The sequence below is a fragment of the Zosterops lateralis genome (assembly GCF_965231275.1).
Source record: "Zosterops lateralis genome assembly, chromosome: 4".
NCBI lineage: Eukaryota > Metazoa > Chordata > Aves > Passeriformes > Zosteropidae > Zosterops > Zosterops lateralis.
In genome coordinates, this window is record NC_139765.1 from 43,930,316 (window position 1) to 43,943,482 (window position 13,167).

Consider the following 13,167-nt stretch of genomic DNA (forward strand, 5'->3'; position numbering starts at 1 on the left):
AACTGCCAAAGCTGCAAATTTTGGTTAGATGGAAAGACTGCCTGAAAGCAACTAATAAACAGACTTTATGCCAATTTCAGTATCCTAAGTTTTGAATGTATCTTTATTGACTTCACTGGTTTACTCTCTACCCTTGCTAAGGCAGGCACATTCTGTGTGAATATACATGGTGCAGATGCTGCACACCTCACCTTTACAAGTGCACTGCAGGACTGACACAGGATGCCACCAATTTCAGCCCAGCTCCAAAGAGGCACAAATTCCACCTAAGCAAATCTAGAGGCAATTCAACATGGTCAAAAGTCTACAAACACAGATCTTACAGCAAACCTACAGAAGCATCAAATCACCATAAAACTAGCAAAATATTTTTGCTTTCTAACAAGCACATAAATTTATGGCACACAAAGAGCCATACAGAGAAGTATCAGCATGCTTATGAAAGCTGGATGTTTGTTTAGTGTTATGTGCAGAACAGTGTATCATTTTTAAGTCACCTTTTTCTTTGATATTAAGAAGCACTTTCTTCAACAGCTGGACTAATCCTACTCACAATACAATTAAACTGCTTATTAGGAGAATGAAAGATGAGATTTGTACACTGGTAATATAAAAATCTAAGCAGAAAAGCCTATTGTATTTATCTCTCACAAAACCTACCTTTCTAGGAATGTAACTACATTTCACTAACAACAGCATATTAACTACAGGACATATTAATGAAACAGTACTAAACATGATCAAATCATTGGCACCAAGTATTGTATTTCAATTTTCCAACCTTTTACCTTTTCACTATTATACCATATGCATTGACTAACATAACACCTTTCTAATGAATAACTTCATGTTACATAAACAGAGAAGCACATGACATCAAGCAGGATAACAAGTTCAGCAAAGTTGGAAGGAAATACAATAATTTGAAGCATTTGGAGGGGAAAAAGAATACCAAAAACCTCGCTTTACTGAAACACTTTACTAAAAGTGTTCCAAACTGTATGGTTGTTAGGACCCTGTATACTCTTCAAATCCAGTATTGTATACACACAGTACTTCACTACAGGGGTCAGCCTTTGCACATACCTCTGCTCAGAAACAATATTTTCACTAAAAAAAAAAAATTTAAAAATTGTATTTCTATGCCTTAGAATTACAAAGATGACCTTGGAAGAACAGGCAAAATGTACCCAATGCTGCAACGCCTGACTAGGTCCTGCAGAGTACCTGAAAACACATTTTTCAGGTGTGTAAAATACACTTTATACATTCATCTGGATCCTGTGAATGCAGCATGCCCACAGCTGCAGAATTTGTTTTTCAGGTACCACAGAACCTATTAGTGTTTTGCTGTAAAATTCTGTATTTTACTGTTGCTAGGCACCTGACATTTAGTGCTTTGTCCTCTTGCCCTTTTACCTGCATACATCCTTTTTTTCCCTTCAATTTTCTTACAATTAGAAATTCATTTGATTACAATAAATATCCCAGTGCAGTCAATGGGTACAGACATCAAGGGGACACGGAACAGAGAATGAATTATGGCCTGTAGTCAAAAGATTGAGAAGATGATGATTAGAAGAAAATGAGAGACAGAAAGAGCTACACAGTCAGGATAAACAGTATCACAACAGTGAATCCCCCTCAGTCCACAAGCCAAAGAAAAGGATTTCTCAATTGGCCTACATGGGTAACACCATGGAAGGCGAGACAGTGGAGAACAGATGCCCAGAAAGCAAACTCAAAATCTCTTTAGAAATAACTAATATTAAGATTAATCAATTACCACATTGAATGATGAGTTAGAATTATGTGTACATTGATACAACAGATTAATACTGCCATGGAATTTATTCCCATTTCTTACAGAGAGCACAAGGCTCTACTGTAATGAATATTCTCTAGAAACACAGTTACAGTTGCACATTCATACTTACATGAGGCAATTCCTGATTTTTTCACATATTTACTGTACAACGGTAGCATTATATGAATATGTACTATTAGAAATTTTAATTTTCCTGGACTTTCATAAATGGTATTGTGAAGTAAAAAGCACCTTCGTAATCTACAACATTTCAAACCCATACTATCATCCCAAAATTACAGAGGACATCTGTGAATTCCATACCATGGCACTGTTTACCTTGCCAGTGCCTGGATTCTACATCATTTCATGTAAGTCACTAGAAAATGGACACCCCTGATCAAAATAACCTGCTAAAGGAAGAACTGTTCCTGACAGTATTCCCACAAGCCTTCTTCTAACATATAGATTTGAAAAGCAAACTAAGTCATACATAGTTCTACATGTATCCTACACAATAATAATTATTAATATCCTCAAAACATGCTAGATTTACCTCTAGAGTAAACTATTTTCATTTAGATTAATTAAGCCCCTGGGATGTACAGCAAACGGAAACTTCCCCCAATACATTATGTTCCAGTAATGCAGGTTATTACTGCACTCCAAAGAAACTGAACAGAGTTACTCAAAGTTAGTCACACGATTTGGTGATCTACGGACCTCAGGATCTCCGCACATGGTTTATCATGGAAGCATAGCAACCTTTGGACTGGGAGGCAGAGGCCAACCAGCACACGTCACAGCACGTAACAATCAAGAAACACACACAGCCAATAAGTATGGTCCAGCTAAACTTCAGCAATCATGTCAAAAGTCCACCAAACTCCAAGAGAAAGGGTTTCTGAAATAGAGTGACTGCCCTACAAGATTTTTTATGTCTCTTAAGCAGCTATGGATTGACAAGTAACACTGTATTCTGGGAGACTAATAATCCCAACAGTTGCTCCTCCCACACCAACAGAAAATAGTATGAAGACAGTTTACTCTTACAGACAAACATGCTCCACTGTATCATTCAACAAAACTACACTCTATTATATGTGATCTCTCTTGCAGCATAGCTGCCTTGCTTCAATTTATCTGGAGTTAAAATAAATGCATGCACATTCAGTTTAAAGATCAGGAAACAAAAAGCGGAGTACTCAGCTTCACTACCTTCCTGCTTAAAATGTAATTCAGGTCTGGCTAAGACTTGAACTTGTTGCTCCAAGGAGACTGTATTTGAGATGTGATACCTGGCTCACTAATCTAGTACTTCAGGCAAAGCCTAAGCTCACTATTCTTGGTACCATCTTGCTGTTTTATTATCCTTCCTCAAGATAAGCTTCTTTCTTTCAACTGTTTCAATATTTCTCCGCTTAGGTATCCCAAGTTTATTTATTCCCTAAGGAATAAAGATTGTTCTTCCTCTCATCTGTGCTGTATTTTCTGCTTCTCAACACTGTAGAGGGCAAACAACTTTATGAATAGTTTTATTTTCCCCATATATTCCTAATTTATATTCATTTTCAAATATTTAAAATATGACATAGAAGCATGAAGAGACACAAACCTGCACTAAAGAGCTTACAGTCTCACACTTCTTCCCTTTGAGATAGGTAAACAAACATCAGTATAGCCACTTTATAAATACGAATGAAAAAGATTGAAAATGATTTAACTGAGGCTGCAGAATCAATATGTATCAGCCTGGTAACCAGAAACAAGACCACGTGATGGGATCTCGGGCCCACACCCAATCCCCTCTGTGAACTGTGCTGACCTGTAATAATGTGGACTGAGAGTACAGTAACTCCAAGCAGTCCCATTTAAACTGTAAAACACCAGTCCAACACTCACAACAAGCATTTTAAAACAAAACATAGCAAAACAAAATACAAACAGCTCATTCTCATCATCTTACATATTTAGTTCTCAGCTCTCCAATTCACAGAACGTAACATTAGCACTGTTTGAAAAATAAAACAGGATTTCTCAGCTATTGATTAAAGAGGAATTTTAAATGACAGTAATAGTAGCCTCTTTTTATGGATAGTTTAACTAAGGCTCAAAATGAAGAAAGTCTTCTGTCAGAAATGGATTTTATAAAAACAATTATTATCTGGATTAAGACAGGATTCTATAAAAACAATTATTAACAATTAAAACTGGATTATTATAAAAACAATTGGCTTTTATGCATTTGGGTTTCATCTTATTTAACATGCATTCTCAAAGTAAAAACCTGAACCTCTGCGTACCTCTGGTACCTCGTCTGTAAAAACTAACAAATTGTATTTCTCTAGTTCACTGCTGGGAAAAGTGGGTAAAGGGTTAAGAAAGAAAGAAAAAAAATAGTATGAAAGTCTTATCTATTGAGGTTTAACTCCAAATAAGCAAGGTAATTAAAGCCTACTAGCTCCAGATTAAAATCAAACAAACAAAAAAACAATCAAAACCAAACCAACTTTTCTTAGCCTAGGCCTATTCCATTTCACAAGGAAAGAAGTAATACCTTTGCATTTCATAGGCATTCTTGATCATATTGTAATTAGCTTAGCATTCATTCAAACCTAAGACATTACAACATATACTAATACTTTGAAGGCATAAATTAATTTAAATACTGTTTTTGTTTAAGAATAGAAAATGGTCTTAAATAAAAGTTTCCACCAATTCTTGGAAGATTTAGTAGGTCCTAAAAGTCACCACAGTGATTACAGTGTTGCCAGAAACTTGCTCTTTGTAGACTATTAGTTCTGACATCGGCCCAGATAAGCTTTCAAGTTAAACAGTAAGAATTCTGAATTAAAACTGAAGAACAGCATTCACCCCTACCCAAATAAACCGTACTTCAGCATAACAGCAACAACTCAGGTAATCTGTACAAAAAGCTTGCAGAAAATAATCAGGAAAATATATTAATGTTCATCACACTAATTTTTCATTACATTTTCCAGCAGTAAAAAGGAGTTTACCATCTGAAGGAAAAGCTGAGAAACTTTGATAGAGGTCAAACTCATCTGCACAATAAACTGGGATCACAATGTAATATTAACAAAGAGCAATTTTAAGGTAACTATGTCCCCTTTCACTGGCTGCTTGCTCCCCCCAGATGAGTCCCAATGCAAATGTATTATAAAACTTCTGTTTTCCTTTGAGCGGATTCCCAGCAACCCTGACAAGACCACATCCATTCCAGTAAGTAACTTCTACTGAGAGACATTCTGAGATTTTAACAACCAACATATTTAACTTCCCTAAATAAAGCTTTATTGCATGAACAGTAACTAGTCTTGTTTGTATGTTGGTTGTATGATTGAGTACAACCAAAGCAAAATTCCCCCTTCAATTATATGTAAAATATTCACTTCAGACTTTAGAAGAAAGGCCTTAGACTAAAACACGCAGTACAGTTTTTGTCTTGAGGAGGGAAAAGCAAATTTTAAGAAAAAATAATTAAAATGTCATCCATTTATTTGTTTCCTGTCTTGCCAGTGACTGCAGGATTTGGGACAAAATTAGGTGCAAAAGATTCCACAAAGTCAAGTCCACAGGCATGCAAGATGAAAGCCTTCATTATGGCATTATTCAAGGATGGACAAAACCTGTAAGGTCAGCTGGTCTCTTTCTCTATGCCATTCCTGGCTCATTACCTGTTGCACGTGTATTGGTGTCCCAGCCAGGCTGGTGCCCCACGTGAGGGCTCCCCCATACTCTCCTTGGCACGCTGTTCATACCAGACAGCATTCAGGTATATCTTGGGGGGGGTTGTGCTGCTCTCTGCTCTGAATTTTCTCCTTCAGTTTGATCTCATCTTACACATTAACACAACCTCTTCTTTTATTTAAAATTACCTCCCTTTTAACTGTTTACACCCTTCAAAATGCTTGGAAGATTTTATTTCCCCTTCTCACACAAACTGTTAATTGAGCCAAGCAAAACATATTTATTTATCAATGTTTTTTAATCAATTAGTCCCTTCAGCTTTTTTTTTAACATTTTGTTGCTCTTCTGTAAGTTTCTGTTAAGTTACCCCACCTGTTGCACAGACTCCGAAATAAAGCAGTACTCCAAACACAGTCCCATAATCTTGTACAATAATCCATCTCCCATTTGTCTGACATTTGCTCAATGCCACTGTGCATGCAACATAAACTCGTTCTGAATTTTACAAAGTTTATATATCATATTGCAAATTGGGGCCTGTCCTTCCTGTCAGAAGCATGCACAAATCCCTTTCATATGAAAGGGAGTTAGGTTCACACAAGTGACAGGATTATCAGGCCCATGGTATCACTCCTATCCCTTTTTCAGCAATACTGCTTTCCAGGTTATTCCCTCACGATGAATACCTGTTTTGGATTACAGGCCCTCGACTGTTTTAGCTTGCATTTTTCCAACTAAATCTCATTTGTATTTTCCAACAATGCGCCTAATTTCTTTAGATTACCTTTTCTTTTCTGCCCTGACTTGTGTTTAACTCTTCTATCATTGCCTGCTAATGCTGCAAGTGTAGTATTCAACCTCTGATAAAGTTAAGCAAAGCAGACACTAAATATACCTAAAATGGCTAAACTTGCCAATGTTACTACGTGCATATGTAAGCACTGATGATACTCTTTTAGCACCTAAAACTGCTGTGACTCACCACATCTATTCTTCTTCCTTCGTTCTATTTCTGTTTATGGTCCTTCATCCAATTTTTCATTAAGATGACTATCCATATCCATACATAATCTCTTAACAAGAGATTAGGAGATGCATTTGAATTTCAGAAAATATGTAAAATTTTACTATAGCTACAACTTTCTATTCATTTACTGGGGCCTTGAATCTGCAATCAGATCTGGCAAACTAGCCAATCCTGTACTTCTCCATACTCACTGAACTGTGTGCAGATGCTGTTGCAGTATCAGATCCTAATTTTAAACACTAAGCAAGAGTAACAAAAAACCTCTCTTAAAGTAATTTTTGCTTAGAAAATTCCAGGCTTCTTATTATTGCTTCCCTGATATTTTTGCCATTATATTACTAAGAACAGAATCTCTTTTATCTAGTTCTTAAGCTCATGCTTTTTTTTTTCTTTCCTTTTTTTTTTTTTTTTTTTTAGAAATCAGAACTATTGTTTAATTTCTTAGAGGCATCTTGAAGATCAAATAACTTATAAATATCTTCAGATCTTTCAAGAACCCCCTCTATTTGTCATCAATAACTACTTCATATGGTTCTGATTTTTAACTGCTCACTGTTTTTCATCCTACTATATATGGAATTTCAGGAAATTCAGCTTAATGGCTTGTCTTAATAATAACTTTATGCAACTTCTCATTTATGAACTGATCACTTTCCTCTCAATTTCACTTCCCCTTACTTCCTCAATATTTACAACAGTAAATTTCTATTCACCTTAAACTATTATTAGCTAATTACTACTGCCTCTGCCAAAGGCTTACAATATGCGTGTGCTGTCCACCTTTCAGGAATTCTCCACAGAATTAAGACAAGCTTATTTTATCTTACAATTAGTTCTTTCATATCATTTATCTTAATGTAGATAAATAACTTTGAAAAGCAAACTGATTTTTCAGTTCAGTTAGGCATACTTCATTCACACATTTAAGCTCATGAGGTTTCTCACTCCCCCAAAATAGATGAAGATCCACAACAGAAATAAAAGTATCATTTGACATGAAAACCAATAGAACTTTAGACCAACACGAGGTCACATCAGCCCAATTCTTTGTAAGACTGCAATGTAATCAACAAATAAGATGAAAACCAGGCCATATTCCATGTTAGCTTTCTTTTTACCTACTGGGTGTTTACCAACAAAAACATAAATGTACTGATATTTTCATGTATTACCCCATACTAAAATATTTTCATTAACATTATAAAATTATTTTTCAAGAAGCATTTAGAAAATGCTTTACTAATTGAAATGAACCTCAATTGAAATGAAACATCCAATTTGCACTACATCCAAGAGAATTACACTCTCTGTTGCTGTAAAGTCTTAGAGAACTACATTAACAAGTACAGTCTATCAATGGTTATCGGCACTGTGGCTTTTGACTGCTCGCTAAGAACCACAGTGCATAAATTACTTCACCTGTAAGACAGCGCAAAGCAAGAGAGGCACTAAGTTTGAATGGTTCAGACTTTCCCTATTATAGATTACTTTTTCCAGTGAGAGAAAAGGGAGGGCAGTGCAAGGGAGAAGGGATAGCTAGGTTATCATGTATTCAACTATCACCTATCATAAAACCTACTGGAACTGTATCGCAAGTTTAAACAATTCACTTATTTAATGAAACTTAACATAGATTCCCAAAGACACACAGCAAAATTCCAGAACAGTCAATTTAAAAAGTTATTTAAACAAAAAGACACACCTCAAGAACTGCTGCAAGAAATACCATAACCCAATGGCAGTTTCACAAAACATTCAGTTTCATCAAGCCAACGGGACTACTGACCTCACACAAATAAATCAATTTTCTAATTTGTTTGCATAGTAACTTTAAGTAAAAATAGCAGCCTTATTAGTGGCAACACAGTGAAATGAGCAAGTGGTCCATGTAGCTTGAGATCTTCCATCAGTCAACACACTATGCCAGATGTTCCATAGAAAGAAGCAACTTTCACCACAAACCATCCCACATATTCATGTAGGTGCACACTACTGAATCCCTCTGAATTCAACAGGGTCTCCATGTGCCGTGCATATCCCGCACTTTACAGTACACATGACATACGATTGGATAAAAATTGAAATAAAAGTTGATAGGCCTCAATTTGTCCGGCTTTGCTTAGAAAGTAACTACAGTAGTGAGGCCAAGATTATAATCATACTTGAGGTTCACAAGACACACTTTTTGTTTTCCAGGGGTAATTGCTCAGCAGTTCATTCAAATCTAGCCTTGTAAGAAACCTCGGATTATGTTCTTCAACACAGACAAGCTAGATCCTTTTAACAAATTTATTATTAGAGTATTTTTTTCTTTCCCTAGAACCAAATACTGTCCCTCTTACACCTTCTAGGTTAAAGCTAAACAAATGTTAACCCAGCAGAGAGATGTGTACATACAGTCTTATTACTGCACATGTAAGAAGGTGAACTCAGCTGGGAAACAGTTCACATCCAACTTGGACTATGTGAGAAGCAACAGTGAGTAAAGCAGCAATTCAGAGGAAACAAAACCAAGCAAAAACCAAAATGATCACTATAAATCAGTCCACCCCAAAACCAACAACCTTGATAGTTTATTTCAGAACAGCTTAATCACAGAGATTATGATAAAGACATTTTTAAGATGCTTCATCTTAAACATTTATCAAATTTTTTCCTGAATTCCAAATAAACAAAAACCCTTTAAATTATTTGTATGTAATCAGTTATGTATGTATTCAACAACTATATTTTTAATAATATCAATACCAGTATGCCACTAATAAAAATAACATTTTTGTATGTCTGATTCTAATTTAAAAAGTAATGCCTTATTAAAAACTAATAGTCATTAGAAGGCTAAATTAACATTAATTGTGTTAACTGTCACAGTATATAATCACTCTCAAAATACACATGAAAACAGAAATGAATTTAATCTTCTAAAGCAAAAAGTCAGGCCATTTAAACACTAACAAAATATGCAAACAGAAATAAAAGGGTAAAAAACAAAAAAAACTGTAATTTTGCAAATTATATGTAAAATCTAGTCAACTAACAAATTACATGGTCCAACAGAAAAACTCAAGAAGCAAAAAAATGTTTTCTATGATGTGACAAATCTTCAGCAACACTATCTTAATACTGTGTAGGAGAGCAGGAAAAAAAAAAAAAAAAAAAAGAGGGAAGGATATCCTAAAGCAAGCTTCCCACTTAAATTCTAGGCCTGCCACCAATCATAAACACTACTAAAGCTACTAACAATGGTAGTTTCTTTTCATAACCTGGATCTTAAAGGAATCATATGCCACCACTAAAAAAACCCCAAAAATTCAGTTACTACAAATATCTGACTAAGGTTTTCCAGACATCACTGTAACTCAATAACTGCTCCACTGTGCTATGAACTCTACAGCTTCAAGCTGGAAGTCAATCTAGGACAACCAATAGAAAGTGCACCTGTACAATTACTGCATTTCCTAATTCAGATGGCCAAACTAAAGACAGATAAAGCTTGTGTGTATTCAGCTCACCAAAACAGAAATCCAAAAGCCCATACTTATTTTGTACATGCTAAACATCTATGTTATCATGAACTACAATGAAAAAATATATTTATAATTCAGAAACAGAAAATTACATTCCTTAACCAACAAACATATAACTTCACTCTAAATGAAATGTATCCATATACATAGCATCTAAGCAACTATATACACAACCATTTAAAAAATCTTTTCCACAAAGAATAATCACCCAAACTTAATAAAATTTAATTTTAAAAAAAATCTAGTAAATGAATAGTACCATACATAATAATTTAAAATATTCAATATGAACTCCATGCTACAATGAAAAATAATCTGTATCACAAAAAAAAAAAAATATCTGTATCATTTCCAAGGAATGCAATCTCATTTTTAAAACCTGCAGAAATTTACTATTTTACAAGTAATAAAAAGATTATTTAGCTCTTTGTACACTAAAATAGAAAATAATAATATATGCTGCTAGTAATTGATAACAATGTAATTTGTGCAACACAGTCTACCTTCCTGCGGATGCATTTTTATAACACGTCTGACCCGGCTAAGCAGTAAACAAATTTACATATATCAACACATTTCAGTGCTCCAAATATTAACCTAAGTTTCTGTAACTACAATAACACGATCCCTTAGTAACAGTCCTTTAGTACCGTCATTCTAAAACAATCAAAAAAATGGCCTCTGACATATATTGTTTATGTACTTGGGATCCCTTCAAAGTTTAAGGCTTGCAGATGTAAAATAAAAATAACTACAAAACAGAATCACCATTAACTGATCACTGCACCAGACAAGAAAGGAATTACAAGTTCTTTTCTGGTTTTTTTTTGTTGTTTTTTTTTTTAATAGCACTTTAAAAGAGTAGGGGTATTTTTATTATTGCACACACTGAAAACTAAAATAACCCCGCACTCAAAAATACTACTGCAACAGCTTGATAGCACTCACCGCAAGTAATACTGTTTTAAAGCGAAGGCAGCGTTAGAACAACTTCTGGGAAAGTTAAACTCTTCTACAATTTCTCCCCACTGATTCTTCTCTGATACCTGTCAAAAACAACACACAAGCCGAGATACACAACGTACACGTAAACATGTTGCTGACAGCGAACATCACAAAAAAAACACAGGCTGCCATGAAGCAAATAGATGAATATATAAAAAGAAACAAACATGAATGTATATGGGATTTAGGACTATACATATTTTACTGACAATCGGTAGTATTCCCCTTTCGGGAATAATCCAGCTTCTCAGGGGTCTTTTACTGCATTTATTTTTTAACATACACATTATTTTTATCGGGGGGAACGGCCGGGAGTGGTGGTATTGTTTTGGGGTTTGTTTGTTTTTGTTTTTACTGCCTGGACAATAACCAATCGGGAGTCCCTCTGTCGCCCCCTTTTAAATCCTAACGCGGTCCGTTAAAAACCCAAAGAAGTTTAAAATAATGCAGGGAAGTGCTGGCGGGGGGCGCCCCCTGGGCTGCGGGGCGCGGGGGCGCCGGCCCGGGGGGTCCCCCCAACACAGATCCACCGACACAGAGAGGCCTTTCTTTTGAGGCCTACATTTCTGTCCCCAGCCTTGAAGCCTAAAGATGGCTATTTGATTACACACCGTCTTGGGTGCCCCTTTTGTTATTTTTCCCCGGGAAGGGCTCGGAGGGCAGCGCCCGGCCCCCCCCGGCTGCGAGGATCGTTCCCTAGCCCATGCTCCGTGCCGATTATCGATGTTAAACATGCCCGCTAATTTTGAGTTGCACTAAAACTGCACTCAGACTCTCCTCTGTCTCTCCCTCTGCAAGAGAGACACGCACAGAGCTGCCACCAGAGCCGAAAGAAGCCTGCTCTCGCCGCCCGGCAGCTCCCTGCTCCCTCCTCGCCTTCCCGCGGGAGGGGGGCACGGCCCAGGGGTCCGGTGGAAGCGGGGGAGGCAGGAGAGGGGTCCGCGCCGTACCCCCAGGTCCCCCTCCATCGCTCCGCCGACAAGGCCGAGCCACCAACCTGCCTATCTGCTCGCTTCCTCCTTCCACCCCCCACCTTCTCTAACCGGCTTTAAATAGGACGGTTCCCGGCCATCCCGGCTCCCCCCGCCACCCCCGGGGGTCAGAGGAGACTTTTGGGAAGAGGTTAGTGGGAGGGAAACCCAAATTAAAACTTCCACTCACCTTCCCAAATCCGCCTAAAGTGGTGACTCTGGTATAGAGAGCGTGAAGATCCAGCTCTTTCCCACCCACCACGGGGATCTTCTTAAAAGGAGACCTGCCAAAGGAGATACACACAAAACACCACAACTTGTCAGCTCTGCCCCCTTTTCTCCCCTCGCTGGGGCTGCCGTGTCCTTCAGGGAAGGGGCTGGAAGTTGGATCTGGTCGATTTAAAAGCCTCCCCCCCTCCCGTTCCATCTCCCCATTTTCCTCACCCTCTGCTGTGGTGAAACTGCCGCAGCTCGTCCAGGAAAGCGAGTCCCTTTCTCCGCTGGTCTGCGTGGTTTTTACCCGTCGAATTTGCCATTTTTGTAATAAAAAAGGTTCTCGTAAAAAAAAAATCCAATTAAAAAAAAAAAAAAAAACGGCCGACAACAACAACAACAATCCCCGGCTCCTCCTTGTCTTTAAGAGACCCAGGTGCCCGTGCTCGGCCGGGGATCAGCCATGGAGAGGGGCTTGTTTAAAAAAAAGTTTAAAAGGAATAAGGGAGCCCCGAGAGTGTGGTAATTGCGAGTCCTGTCTCCACACAACGCACGGGCGAAGAGGCAGGGAGGGAGAGGGGCACCTCTCAGTAATTCCTCCTCCCGCGGCTGCTGCCTCTCTCAGCACCACAAACCCAGCCGATCCAGCCTGCACATGAGACTCAACATGGTGCTGCTGGATCACACAATGAATTGGGTTACTGTTGTGGTGGGGCGGGGGGGGAGCCGGAGTGAGGTATTGACAGTGTGTGTGTGTTACAGCCGCGGCTCCATGCGATCTCCCTCCCTCGCTCGCTCGCTCCCTCGCTCGCTCCCTTACACACACACACTGTACAGCTACGGCGGCGGCGGCGGTGGCGGCGGCAGCGGGATTCACTTCTCTTCTCGCTCAGACAAAAAGATCTG

The 13,167-nt window shown here is 38.0% G+C and overlaps 1 protein-coding gene across 2 annotated transcripts in view; it reads right to left on the reverse strand.

Annotated features, from left to right (window-relative positions):
• ARID2 (AT-rich interaction domain 2) overlaps positions 1 to 13,132 on the reverse strand; it is a 93,167-nt gene extending 80,035 nt beyond the window's left edge. Inside the window, exons 1-3 of one of the 2 annotated variants that reach the window (XM_083860052.1) lie at positions 12,493 to 13,132; positions 12,239 to 12,332; positions 11,021 to 11,118 (exon numbers count right to left, since the gene is read on the reverse strand). In XM_083860052.1, coding sequence (XP_083716178.1) covers positions 11,021 to 11,118; positions 12,239 to 12,332; positions 12,493 to 12,584 — 284 coding nt within the window. In that variant the 5' untranslated portion in view covers positions 12,585 to 13,132. The other variant, XM_083860051.1, reaches the window with a different exon arrangement.
• Between the last annotated feature and the right edge of the window lie 35 nt (positions 13,133 to 13,167).